This window comes from Hyperolius riggenbachi, chromosome 10 (assembly GCF_040937935.1).
Source record: "Hyperolius riggenbachi isolate aHypRig1 chromosome 10, aHypRig1.pri, whole genome shotgun sequence".
Taxonomy (NCBI): domain Eukaryota; kingdom Metazoa; phylum Chordata; class Amphibia; order Anura; family Hyperoliidae; genus Hyperolius; species Hyperolius riggenbachi.
Window position 1 is genome coordinate 30,531,807 of NC_090655.1, and position 13,890 is coordinate 30,545,696.

A 13,890-nucleotide genomic window follows, 5' to 3' on the forward strand; every position below is an offset into this window, starting at 1 on the left:
CAACTCCAGGTACCCAAAATTATTCCTACTCCTCGACTCTGACTCCGCAGCCCTGGCAAAAAGCTGGATTAATAAAAAAAAATTAAAAAAAAAAACCACACAGCCACCACCTATATTATCTCAGATGATCACCTGCACACTGAAATCAGGCTATCTAACAAAGCCTTGTGACCAGACAAGCAGAGTCCCCTCTGTATGCAGCTGGCCAGTGTCCTGTCTGGGATACTCTGAGATTGTGCAGTCCACACACACCGGGTCATCTTGAGGAGTGATTAGGGGGAGGGGTGTGAATCCACACTGCCAGCGCAGTCACATTAAGCCAGGGGTGCCCACACTTTTTTGACTCGCGAGCTACTTTTAAACTTCCCGAGCTCAAGAGATCTACCAACATTTAAAATAGCCAGGTATAGCTGCCCTTAATATAAGTAGCTACGCATAGGTGCCCCCATATAGATAGCTAGGCATAGGTCCCCCCATATAGATAGCTAGGCATGGGTGCCCCCATATAGCTAGGCATAGGTGCCCCCAATATAGATAGCTAGGCATAGGTGCCCCCCTATAGATAGGCATAGGTACCCCCCACATATAGATAGCTATGTATAGGTGCCCCCCACATATAGATAGCTAGGCATAGGTGTCCCCCACATATAGATAGCTAGGCATAGGTGGTCCTCCATATAGATAGCTAGGCATAGGTGTCCCCAAATAGATAGCTAGGCATAGGCGCCCCCCACATATAGATAGCTAGGCATAGGTGCCCCCCACATATAGATAGCTATGTATAGGTGCCCCCCACATATAGATAGCTAGGCATAGGTGTCCCCCCACATAGATAGCTAGGCATAGGTGTCCCCCACATAGCTAGGCATAGGTGGTCCCCCACATTGATAGCTAGGCATAGGTGTCCCCCACATAGATAGCTAGGCATAGGTGTCCCCCACATCGATAGCTAGGTATAAAAAAAAATAAAAAAAAGTGGGATCAGCGCATCACCAGGCCGCCTCTGAATGGCCTCAGCTCAGAGATGCGCTGAGCCCCCCCAGAAACTGCAAACGCACCTTGAACCCAAACAGAGGCTCTGCATATACACCAAAGGAAAACTATTAAGTGGGAGCAGCTGACCAGAAATAAATCAATCAAACATAGCAAAGAAATGAACAGCGCTACTTAAAAACAGATGAGTGCTTACCTGCAAAAAAGTGCACACCCCACTCATGGGATTCAAATACACAATGAGCATACACATGACCTGTCTACCACTTGGAGGATGTTAGTTTCCGCTAACAATTTGCAATTTGTTAGGTACTTGTCCCTCCCACTGTCGAAGAAGTCTTTCCTCCATGGGACGGGACCTAGGCATAGGTGTCCCCCACATATAGATAGCTAGGCATAGGTGTCCCCCACATAGATAGCTAGGCATAGGTGTCCCCCAAATAGATAGCTAGGCATAGGTGTCCCCCACATAGCAAGGCATAGGTGTCCCCCACATAGATAGCTAGGCATAGGTGTCCCCCACAAATAGCTAGGTATAGGTGTCCCCCACATAGATAGCTAGGTATAGGTGTCCCCCACATAGATAGCTAGGCATAGGTGTCCCCCACATAGATAGCTAGGCATAGGTGTCCCCCACATAGATAGCTAGGCATAGGTGTCCCCCACATAGATAGCTAGGCATAGGTGTCCCCCACATAGATAGCTAGGCATAGGTGTCCCCCACATAGATAGCTAGGCATAGGTGTCCCCCACATAGATAGCTAGGCATAGGTGTCCCCCACATAGATAGCTAGGCATAGGTGTCCCCCACATAGATAGCTAGGCATAGGTGTCCCCCACATAGATAGCTAGGCATAGGTGTCCCCCACATATAGATAGCTAGGCATAGGTGCCCCCCACATAGATAGCTAGGCATAGGTCTCCCCCACATATAGATAGCTAGGCATAGGTGTCCCCCACATAGATAGCTAGGCATAGGTGTCCCCCACATAGATAGCTAGGCATAGGTGTCCCCCACATAGATAGCTAGGCATAGGTGTCCCCCACATAGATAGCTAGGCATAGGTGGTCCCCCACATAGATAGCTAGGCATAGGTCCCCCCCACCACCACATATAGATAGCTAGGTATAGGTGCCCCAGTCATATATATAGCTAGGCATACGTGCCTGCCATATAGATAGTTAGACATAGATGCCCTCTCCCTCCACCAGCCGCCGCTCTCCTCCACCCCCCTTCACTCACCCTGCATGCCCTGAGGAGCATGCAGCAGAGACATCTGATAGGGGCGACCAGCGGTGGAGAGGAGAGCGGAGGGTAACGGCGTGTATACAGGCAAAGCACTTCCTGTATACACGTCCTTACCCACCGCTCCTCTCCACTGCGGAATGGATTGTCGCTAATCAGATGTCTGTGCTGCAAGGCATGCAGGGTCAGCGACGGGGTTCCAGACGACATGAAGAGAGCGGCGGACAAAGAGGAAGTGGGAGGGCTGGGGAGGAAGGAGGTGGGCATGACGCGGCGCTCCCTTAGCCTCTTCCTATTGGCTGTGTGCTCTGTGCTGCTCTGCATAGGGCAGCAAAGCAGCACAATCAGACGGTACGCCAGCGCTGCATAGTCAGCGTCTTTAAAATGCCGACGCGATCTACCCAGCAGTCCTTCGCGATCTACTGGTAGATCGCGATGGACGTATTTGGCAGCCCTGCATTAAGCCAACCTGTATTTGTGCTTGCTTCTTCTCTCTGCCTGGCTGCTCTGTGCACAAACCCTGGCTCCCTCCATGATCTTTCATTTGCCGCCAGCTGCCTCCACGTGTGTCACAACACAGCACTGTATAAGCCACTCCCCAAGCCATGCTAAGAGCGCAGCGATTGGCTGCACCATTACACAAGCCTGTTTTCAACATAAGGAAGCCTGGCAGCTCTAAAAGTTTCAACGGAGCCTGGAGAAAGAATGCCGGGCAGAATCCGTGATAGGTGAGCCCCTCCAGCCTGCCTGCGGCCACGCCCACTGCTGCCTATCTGCATACTTATGCAGGCTACAGACGGAGGTAGAGATGAGGGGAGGCAGAGGACTGACTAGGAGGGGAGAAAGCGTGCGTGTTGACTGCAGCTGTGTCGGCATGATGTAGTATAGCGCGGTCGGACGCTTCTGCTTTGGCTGTTTTTTTTCCTAGCTAGGTGGGCCAATGACAACAGGCGGTCGGGATTTAAAAACAGCCGGGTGGCCCGCCCACCTAATTGGCCCTGGGGAGAACACTGTGTGGATTATGGTCTCTGGCTCTCCAACAGTACTCTGTAGCCTAGGCAGTGTATGAGCATGGAGCAATCCACCCTATATTTAACCACTTCAGCCTTCAGTCGATTTCACGTTATGCATCCGAGCAATTTTCACCTCCCATTCATTCGCCTATGACTACTTATCACAATGAACTGATCTATATTATGTTTTTTCTGCCACCAATTAGGCTTTCTTTGGGTGGTACATTTTTCTAAGAGCTACTTTACTGTAAATGCATTTTAACAGGAAGAATAAGAAAAAAAAATTTTTCTCAGTTTTCTGCAATTATTGTTCTAAAATAATACATGCCTCCATAATTAAAACCCACGTATTGTATTTGCCTATTTGTCCTGGTTATTACACAGTTTAAATTATGTCCCTATCACAATGTATGGTGACAATATTTTATTTGGAAATAAAAGTGCATTTTTTCAGTTTTGCATCCATCACTATTTACAAGCTTGTACTACAAAAAAAAAAAAAAAAAAATTAAAAATTTTATTTATATATATATATATATATATATATATATATATATATATATATATATATATATATATATATATATATATATATATATATATATATATATATTTCTTTCTTTCATCTTTACATGGATATTTAAAACAGTGTTTTTTTTGTAATGTGTTTTTTTTTTTTTTTTTTTTACATTTAGGTGTAGTTTTACAATTTGGCCCTAAGATGGCAGCCACGAGTTTATTTACATTACGTCACTCTAAGCGTAACATGTACGCTTAGGGGGACGGAAGAGTCAGAAAAAGCGAGGCTTCTGAGAGAAGCGGTCGCTTTTTTCTGCTGGGGAGAGGAAGCAAACATCGGGCTCCATGTTCCGATTGATTCCTGGGCTAACGATCCTCGGCCTCGGGAGCGCACATGGCCTTCTGGACGTAGCTACTACGTCCAGAAACCTTAAATGGTTAAGGGGTGCATACACACATGCAATTTTGAATAGCCAATCAGTGACCAATTTTGCCACTCATGTAGTATGAGTCCAAATTCATTTTGAATACAATGAACAGATTGTGTAGGTAATATACTTATACTACATGAAAGTAAAATTGGGCCGTCAAAATTTTATGTGAGTACCAGACTTATAGTACTCTGAACTAGAGCAAGATCTATTACATAAATCCCAGGGTGGGCTAGATTACAGTTTAAAGCGGACCTGAACTCAGAACTCCCTCTCTGCTCTAAAGGATAAGCAACAGCATAATTGCCTTAGCCACTTAAGTCTATATGGACGGATATGACTGTGCTGCTCCCGCTGCATGAGGCGCGCGATCGCGCGTGCTCCCGCTGCCTGCCGTTAGTTCCCCGATCAGTGAATGGGAATATAATACCGATTCACCGATCTAAGATCGCGCAGAAAAACTAACGCTCTCTAATCAGACTGCGGTATTTCTGCCCCAAAAAAGTTTCCTGTGCTTTTTATTGTTCCTGGAAGCGTGATCGTAGTCTTCCAGGACTTTTTTTTAACTGTGGCCATCTTGTGGCCAAATAGTAAACTGCACCCACATACATTTTTTTTTAATAAAAAATTACATTATTTTACATTTAAAATTATCTGTTTCCCTCCCACACCAAAAATTACTCAAATACTTTTTTTTTATATAAAAAAAATAAAATAAATGACAATTAAAAAAAAGTTAAGGGTCTGAACATTTTTTTAAATATGCATGTCAAGAGAGTATCTTATTATTATTTTTTTTAAATTATAAGCTTGTAAATAGTGATGGACGCAAATTGAAAAATGCATCTTTATTCCTAAATAACATATTGGCGCCATAAATTGTACTAGGGACATAATTTAAACAGTGTAATAACCGGGGCAAATGGGAAAATAAAATACATGAGTTTTAATTACGGTAGCATGTATTAATTTTAAACTATAATGGCCAAAAACTGAGAAATATTTTTTTTTATTTTCTTTCTTAAAGGGATACTGTAGGGGGTCGGGGGAAAATGAGCTGAACTTACCCGGGGCTTCTAACGGGTAGACATCCTGTGTTAGCGCAGCCACTCGCCGATGCTCCGGCCCCGCCTCCAGTTCACTTCTGGAATTTCTGACTTTAAAGTCAGAAAACCACTGCGCCTGCACGCCCGTGTCCTCGCTCCCGCTGATGTCACCAGGAGTGTACTGCGCAGACACAGACCATACTGGGCCTGCGCTGTGCGCTCTTGATGACATCAGCGGGATCGAGGACACGGCAACGCAGGCGCAGTGGTTTTCAGACTTTAAAGTCTGAAATTCCAGAAGTGAACCGGAGGTGGGGCCGGAGCATCGGTGAGTGGCTGCGCCAACACAGGATGTCTGCGGGGGACCGTTAGAAGCCCCGGGTAAGTTCAACTCATTTTTCCCCTGACCCCCCTACAGTATCCCTTTAATCTTCCTGTTAAAATGGATTTAGAAAAAAATAATTCTTAGCAAAATGTACTACCTAAAGAAAGCCTTATTAGTTGTGGAAAAAACAAGATCTAGATCAATTAATTGTGATAAGTAGCGATAAAGTTATTGGTGAATGAATGGGAGGTGAACGTTGCTCGGATGCATACGATTTTCAAGGCTGTGTAGGCTGAAGTGGTTAAAGAAAAAACATTTGTTACAGGTGAATGTAACTTCTGCAATAAATTTGTAGTGTCTACTTCCTGCTGTCATGGAAGCAGACATGGGGTTAACATACTGTGTTTACAAATTTGCTGCTCTGCCAAGGCATCCAGCTGACACAGCTGAGAGATCGAATTACAGTGGTGATTAGTCGCAGATGAGGGGGAATTAGACAGGCTGAACTCTCTAAATACATACAGGGTGTATTTCTCTATGCTTTCCTTCTTTCCTGTGCAAGAGTTCAGGTCCACTTTAAGAACTATCCTGGGAGTGCTTGTTGTCGTTGGGTTCCCCATCTTTTCTCCCCATAGCGCCTGCGCCTCCTAGAATTTCCTCCAAGAGGCACAGAGCGGAAAAAAAAATCTTGGATGGAAAACACCGCATCGGTATTTTAGACTGTTTTGTGTGCTAATTCATAAAAAAAAGTTTACACTTGCTATTAAAGGTCGGGGAATTCCCGCACTGGCTGAGTTGATACATTTTCTCTGTGCAGAGACAGTTACTATAAAGGAGGCAGCCCCAACTTCCCTTTTAGATGTGCATTAGTTTTTTTGTTTTTTTTAAAGAGAACCCAAGGTGTGTTTAAAGAATGTTATCTGCATAAAGAGGCTGGATCTGCCTATACAGCCCAGTCTCTGTTGCTATCCCAAACCTCACTAAGGTCCCCCTGCACTCTGCAATCCCTCATAAATCACAGCCGTGTTGTGAGACTGTGTTTACATCTGTAGTGTCAGTCTCAGCTGCTCCCCCGCCTCCTGCATAGCTCCAGTCCCTGCCCCTGTCCCTTCCCTCCAATCAGCAGGGAGGGAAGGGATGCAGGCGGGGACTGGAGTTCTGCAGGAGGCGGGGAGAGCAGCAGACTGACACTATAGAGATAAACACAGCCAGCTCTGACAAGCTGTTTGTCAGCAGCGTGGCTGTGATTTATGAGGGATTGCAGAGTGCAGGGGGACCTTAGGGGGGTTTGGGATAGCAACAGAGGCTGGGCTGTATAGGCAGATCCAGCCTCTGTATGCAGATAATAATCTTCAAACCCACCTCGGGTTCTCTTTAAAACTGCCTCTCCTTGCCCTGAATCTTCTATGAATCTGTCTATTAGTCTTTCTAAACAATCTATTTAATTGCCACAGCTTAGAAGAACTTCAAGAAATGTTACACATGCATGCTTTCTGATGTGAAATTTATCTGAAAACAGGTACCCAAGGGGTTAAAAAAACACAGCCTTGGTATTCTGGGATGCCTTGTTTGCTCTGCTCTCACTGCTGCCGCCTAGGAGTTCTGTCTCCGTTAACTTAACTGTTATCCGCATGCTTATCGCGTTACATGCTTATCTAAACAGACAGTATTCTCCATTCCCATTCCGCTTGCTCTAAACTGTATGAATTGACATGTAGTGACGTGTTGTGAAAATCACAGCATAAGGCGGTAATTTCCCGCACTGCTCAGGAATGTCAGCTTTTCATGCGGAAACAGCTTTTATGAATGGACACTTTGCTAAATGGTCGGTAAAGTCAGCTGTTTTAAGCATTACCGCATGCGGGAATGCTTTATGAATAGAGGCCAATGTAGCCCACCATGGGCTTGGGTCCCCTGAATCTTGTGTTTTGGTCTGTTTTCAATTTAATTCCAGTGAATTGATTGGCATAAATTGGTGTGTCTTACAGTGCACCGCAGTTCTCTTCGGAGCAGGGACTGTTCCGTTCCAGTGAAGAGTTGTGAGCACTGCCTCAATAAAGGCCCATACACACGTCGGATTTTAGCGAACGACCCGTCGTTTGAACGTTCCGTCGTTCGGACGTTTTCGCGTCAAATCTGACGTGTGTACAGACTATCGTTCGGGAGATAAGACTGGTTACCAACGATCCGCCGGGCGGATCGCTGGTAACCAGTCTTATCACCCGAACGATAGTCTGTACACACGTCGGATTTGACGCGAAAACGTCCGAACGACGGAACGTTCAAACGACGGGTCGTTCGCTAAAATCCGACGTGTGTATGGGCCTTTAGTCACCAATTCTGAGATGAGCCAGGCTAGACCACAGAGCTTGTCCAGCTGGCAGTACCGAGATCACACACTAAGCTCTAATCATCTTGACACATGATGTCTTTGATGTGGTATTATTCTCCTCGGCTGCAGCATTGGGGATCTCCTAGATGAGTGTTTTGTTGCGCACCTGGATACACCTTAAAGTGGACCCAAACTAAAAATACAAGATTTCAAAAATAAAATCTATTTTCTAAATTATAATAATAAATGGCAGCCTTTTTTCAGCTGCATGATAACAAATATAAAATATTTTACATTTATTGGAGAAACCCCTCCCTTCCTTTCATATTGCCGGCAAATAATCCGGCAAACTGGTGGAGTAGATGGTGTCCAGCAAAGGAGGAATTGCTAATGGCTGCCACCTGTATAACCCTAGTTATGCAAAGAGAAGGGTGAAAAGCATGCACTGAAATGCTCATAGGCTGGAAGGAGTGTTTATTTATCTTGGTATGTGTTACGGTGGTGCAACTAAATATTTTGAATTAAAAAAAATGTTTGGTTTAGGTCCGCTTTAACCACCCTGGCGTTCTGATTAAATCGCCAGGGTGGCTGCGGGAGGGTTTTTTTTTGAATAAAAAAAAAAACTATTTCATGCAGCCAACTGAAAGTTGGCTGCATGAAAGCCCACTAGAGGGCGCTCCGGAGGCGTTCTTCCGATCGCCTCCGGCGCCCAGAATAAACAAGGAAGGCCGCAATGAGCGGCCTTCCTTGTTTTGCTTACATCGTCGCCATAGCGATGAGCGGAGTGACGTCATGGACGTCAGCCGACGTCCTGACGTCAGCCGCCTCCGATCCAGCCCTTAGCGCTGGCCGGAACTTTTTGTTCCGGCTACGCTGGGCTCAGGCGGCTGGGGGGACCCTCTTTCGCCGCTGCTCGCGGCGGATCGCCGCAGAGCGGCGGCGATCGGGCAGCACACGCGGCTGGCAAAGTGCCGGCTGCGTGTGCTGCTCTTTATTTGATGCAAATCGGCCCAGCAGGGCCTGAGCGGCAGCCTCCGGCGGTGATGGACGAGCTGAGCTCGTCCATACCGCCCAGCTGGTTAATATTCTCACCCTATGTCCTCTTTTCATCTGATAGAATGGTCCCAGCTCGCTCCAACGCTCTTCTCCAAATTCATCCCCAACATTTTGCCGCCAGCCATGGAGGCAGAGCTGCAGGATTACGCCGCACAGGACCAGAAACTCCAGCAAGAACTGATGCAGAATGGATTCAACAGGTCAGTGGTCCACTTGAAGCATTTTATATTGCCTCTGTCCTGTTTCGTTTATCGGTGATCAGCTTTTCCTGTTTGGTAGAGCTGCGGTGCCTATCCCAGAGAGTAATGCAGGGACTAGTGTTGCCCTGCAATTGACACCTCCTCTGGGAGTCTGACAATGGCACATCTCTACACAATGCCTTTGCAATGCAATGTCTACCCTGATGGCTGATTTACTTTCTGATCGATTCTCCAATTGTTTTTCTGATAGATTTCCATTCACTTCTATGAGAAAAATTTTTTAGTTACAGTAGCTGTTCAGTAACAGCTTTACTGTAACAATATATGAAATCTACTACACCAAAAACGCTTCCCAAAACCGCAAAATGCTAGCTGAAACGCTACAGAAAAATAAGAAAAAGCGTTTCAAAATCTGCTAGCATTTTGCGGATCTGCTAGCGGTTTTTGGTGTGCACCAGGCCTTAGTGGCCATTGCCTAGGATCTGCTGTGGTATTCTGCTTTGCATTTATTAATAGCTGCTATTTGTTTTGATAAATTCACAATGATAGTATGATGCCATGTTAATAAATTTTACTGCAATTTGATAGAATGATGTCATTTTCGGGCAATGCATGTTTGTAAATGTTACTGTACATTGTGAATTTAATGCTAAAGCTTGATTTGAAGAAAATCGCAAAAAATCAAAAATTGCTATTTTTTTTTTTTTTTTTTTTTTTTACAGAAAAAAAAAAATCTCATTTCAATTTTTTTTCCTAAAATCGTGCAGGCCTAGCCGGGGGTTGCGTTGCTTGCCCTGATATCGCTCACCATTACTGCTGCACTCTATTGACCACGATGGTCTGGCATCTTGCAGCATGTCTGATCGATACATGCGACCAATTTCAACCAGAAATTATTCGCGTTGTCGAATAAGCATGCTCTTGGCGGCACCTACTTTCATCAGATTTGATAATTATCGAATCGAATGGCCGATCGGCCGCGAAGTCGAGTGTTGTATGGCCACCTTAACTAGTTGCCGACCGTGTCACGCCGACGGGCGTGGCCGCGGCGGCAGCCCCAGGCCCGCCTAACAAAGTCCTGGGGCTCTGTTTTGCAGGAGATCACGCTGTGCGCGCATCTCCTGCTTGAGAAGCGGAGCTCCACCCCACCTTCAGTGTCCGAGCGGCGATCACTGTCTAATATGTACAGCGCTGCGATCTACAGCAGCGCTGTACAGGGGACAGCAGTGTGACATTGCTATCCCCCTGGGGAACTCAGAAGCGAACCGCTGTGATAGGCAGATGGGGGAGGGAAGAAGGGTAATTTAGATAATTAAAAGTCTTCTCAGCGGCATCCCCCCAGCCCCTCAAAGAACGGGATCTCCTGGAGGGCTTCCCCGTCGCCATGGCGACGGGCGGCATGACGTCACCGACGTCGTGACGTCATTGGGAGACCCGATCTACCCCTCTACCCCTCAGCGCTGCCTGGCACTGATTGGCCAGGCAGCGCACGGGGTCTGGGGGGGGGGGGGACCTCACGGCGCAGCGAGCGCCGCGTAATCGGTGCAGAGCGGCGGCGATCAGAGGGCTAGCTGCGTGCTGCAAAAAAAAAATTATCAAAATCGGCCCAGCAGGGCCTGAGAAATCCCCCTGCGTGGCATAGCACGGGCTTACCGCCAGGGAGGTTAATGAAGATCACAATACAGCCATAGTTGCAACGTTTCGAAGCAAAAGCTCCTTTCTCAAACTAGGCTGAATGTCAAATACATAACATCGCATTTCTCAATGCTTTATATAGCAAACATGTGAGGGATATAGCCAATAGTAAAGGCACACAGCTCTCAACCAATCACTATGGTCCATACCAAGTCGGACCTGATGGAAAACTTATACTGCTATCCAATTGGACTCTTATAGGGAGCCCTTCCTCTCAATGTTCAAAACAGCAGCAGCGGCAGTTAGGGCCGTCTCCTAGTTCCGACATCTCCCTACGTCACCAAACACGCCCACCACACGGCGGACCTGATGGGGAACAGCGGGGAGTGACGTTGAGCGGCATGATGTCTCCGTCTACACCGCCCACTCCAGCCGGCAACCAATGACGAGAGCGCCGACGGTCAGCTCTCATTGTCATAGATGGAATGCGGAAGAGGTCTGCCGCCGCTGCTACCGATTTAAACCTAGCTCATATCTATCACAGATTGTCACTGAATACACAACTAAAACAACAAGGGTGAAGGGGGAAAACAGGGGTGCAGAGAGAGGCAAATACATGCAGCAGGGCAACCCAGATCACATACAACAGCTTTCAATACATAACATATTGAATCCAATCATATGCATAATGGAAAGTATATGCATTGTCACCATGGAAACCAGAGGCAACAAAATAAATTCTAAATAAATTATATAAAAGGAAGAAGATCCAATTCCCGATTTAGGCCTCTGGGTTCCATGGTGTCAAGCCCTTTAATCCAATGCGCTTCTCTCCAAAGGAGACTTTTAATATGACCCCTCCTTCTAAGAGGAGGTACTTGTTCTATAACCATGTATCTCAGTTGACTGACACTATGATTCGCTTGAACAAAATGATATGGAACGGCTTGGTCAACCAATCTCTCACGTATAGCGTGCTTATGTGACTAAAGCCTTTTCTTCATCTTCTGGGTAGTCTGCCCAATATAAAGAAGGCCACAAGGGCACTTCAATGTGTACACGACGAACGTAGAGTCGCATGTATGACCTCCCTTCATTTTGAACTTCGTACCACAGTAGGGGTGGGTAATTTCCTCACCTCTGGTGACCGAATTGCAGTGAACAGGTCATCAACATAGATTTAAATCAAGCCTTACTGACTAGTGATTTAAATCGTTAATTAAATCAGTTTGTTTTAAATCAAATCCACAAAATCTATAATTGCAATTACCAAGCTGGCTGTTGTGTGCCTGTGTGTGTTTTTCTGTTATGCACATGCCCCCTCCTGCCCCACTCCACTGTAATTGGCCACAGTGCTGTTTGGATGGCACATGCGTTTCTGCTCTGTGCAGCGTTGTTTGCGCCACCAGCTTGTAATAACAACAATAATAATAATATGCAACTAGATTTCAGCCTGGTCTCATCAAAAGCTTATTTCTGTGATGGAAGACACACTCTGACACTTATGTGATTCTTCTTTTTTCAGAGGTGACCAGTCCCGGAAGAGAGCTGGAGATGAATTATCATACAGTAAGTTTTATGTACACTGTTTAGTTAATACTCACCCCAGAAGTGCTGCACCCATTCTGCATAGTGAAAATGTACTAAATTATTTTATAAAAAAATTATGAAAACCATTACCAGGGTGGCGACCTCAGGACTGGTCAGATCACAGGAGCCAGATACCCACTGCTTCTTTACAAAACTATGGGTGGCACCTAACTTTTTGGTTTTTAGTTTTCCTCTAAGTGTTTCCATTTGCTGCGGCTAATTTTTCACCCCTGGGGTAACTAGCCTGTCCGTGTTGTTGGCCCAGCAAACAGTGCTGCAGTGATCTAGATAGAGGTGGTTGACAGAGAGAACCAAGAACAACCTATTCCACTATGCAGTCATCGTTAAATGGATTTTTGTCGGAGCCAGTCTGACCAAAGAGAAGTGTGCTATTTGCGCATCTCTCCAGCAGGCGCTGGAGAGATGCGTAGAGGTGGCAATTCTCCGGCGTAGACTCCGGGGCGGCTGACGAAAGTGCAGGCAGGAACTGCGGGCAGCGGAGGACAGCGGCGTGGGAGCGATCCGAGCATACGGGGCTAGAGGAAGCCCCAGGTATGTAAAAAAACAGTCTTACTCAGTTCAGCTCTGAGCCACTTTAAGTTATTTTTAAGTGGCTCAGAGCTTAACTCAATAAAATGATTTATACATACCTGGGGCTTCCTCTAGCCCCATATGCTCTGATTGCTCCAACGCCGACGTCTTCTGCTGTCTGCAGCGCCTGTACCGGGTCTCCGCACTTCCGTCAGCCGGGGCCAGTCTACGCCGGAGAATTGCCACCTCTACGTATCTCTCCAGCGCCTGCTGGAGAGATGCGCAAATAGCACACTTTTCTCTTGTCAGCCTGGCTCCGACTGATGGAAATGTGGGGACCTAGTTCCCGAAGCCGAGAGCATAGGAGGACGGTGACATGGGAGCGATCCGAGCATATGGGTAAAACGTTTATACAGAGTCCCTTTAATAAAATTGCTTATTATTTACAGTGAGCAAGCATTGACTGATTTATTAGTCTTTTTTGTTTACCGTAGTTTCACTCTTAAATTTATCACAGATGGCGGCATCTTTACTGCTGGCAAGGTGTATCACTGTGAAATGTTTGTTATTAAATGAGCAGAAACACCTGGTGTCCCAGAGTCCTCTGAGATAGAATGCTGTGACATCATAGCCTAGGGTTAACATCACTGGGAGGGTGGTACTACATATCAATATACAGCAACATGTATAGATATAAGAATTGTTTCTGATGCTGAAACCAGGATATTTAATGTAAAATTGGGTATCAATCAATATTGGGTTTGCATTTGGGACAGTCCTGCTTATGATTGCGAAGGTGCTCTGTGTATGAGAGCTGTATGCCCCGTACGTCTCTTGTAGTGATGGTCATGTCTAGGAGAACTCATGGAGAAGCATGTGATTTTGCTTGATCAGCTCTAATTGTCTGTGATCACTTCCTGCAAATGATCATGACTAGCAAATCGGAACCAAACTGATCACATGCTTCTTCATA

General features: G+C 46.1%; 1 protein-coding gene across 3 annotated transcripts in view; it reads left to right on the top strand.

The window, feature by feature from the left end:
• CACUL1 (CDK2 associated cullin domain 1) overlaps positions 1–13,890 on the top strand; it is a 41,764-nt gene that overhangs the window by 25,094 nt on the left and 2,780 nt on the right. For all 3 annotated transcript variants that reach the window (XM_068255408.1, XM_068255409.1, XM_068255410.1), the window contains exons 7-8: positions 9,023–9,161; positions 12,322–12,365. In XM_068255408.1, coding sequence (XP_068111509.1) covers positions 9,023–9,161; positions 12,322–12,365 — 183 coding nt within the window. The remainder of the gene's footprint in view (positions 1–9,022; positions 9,162–12,321; positions 12,366–13,890) is intronic.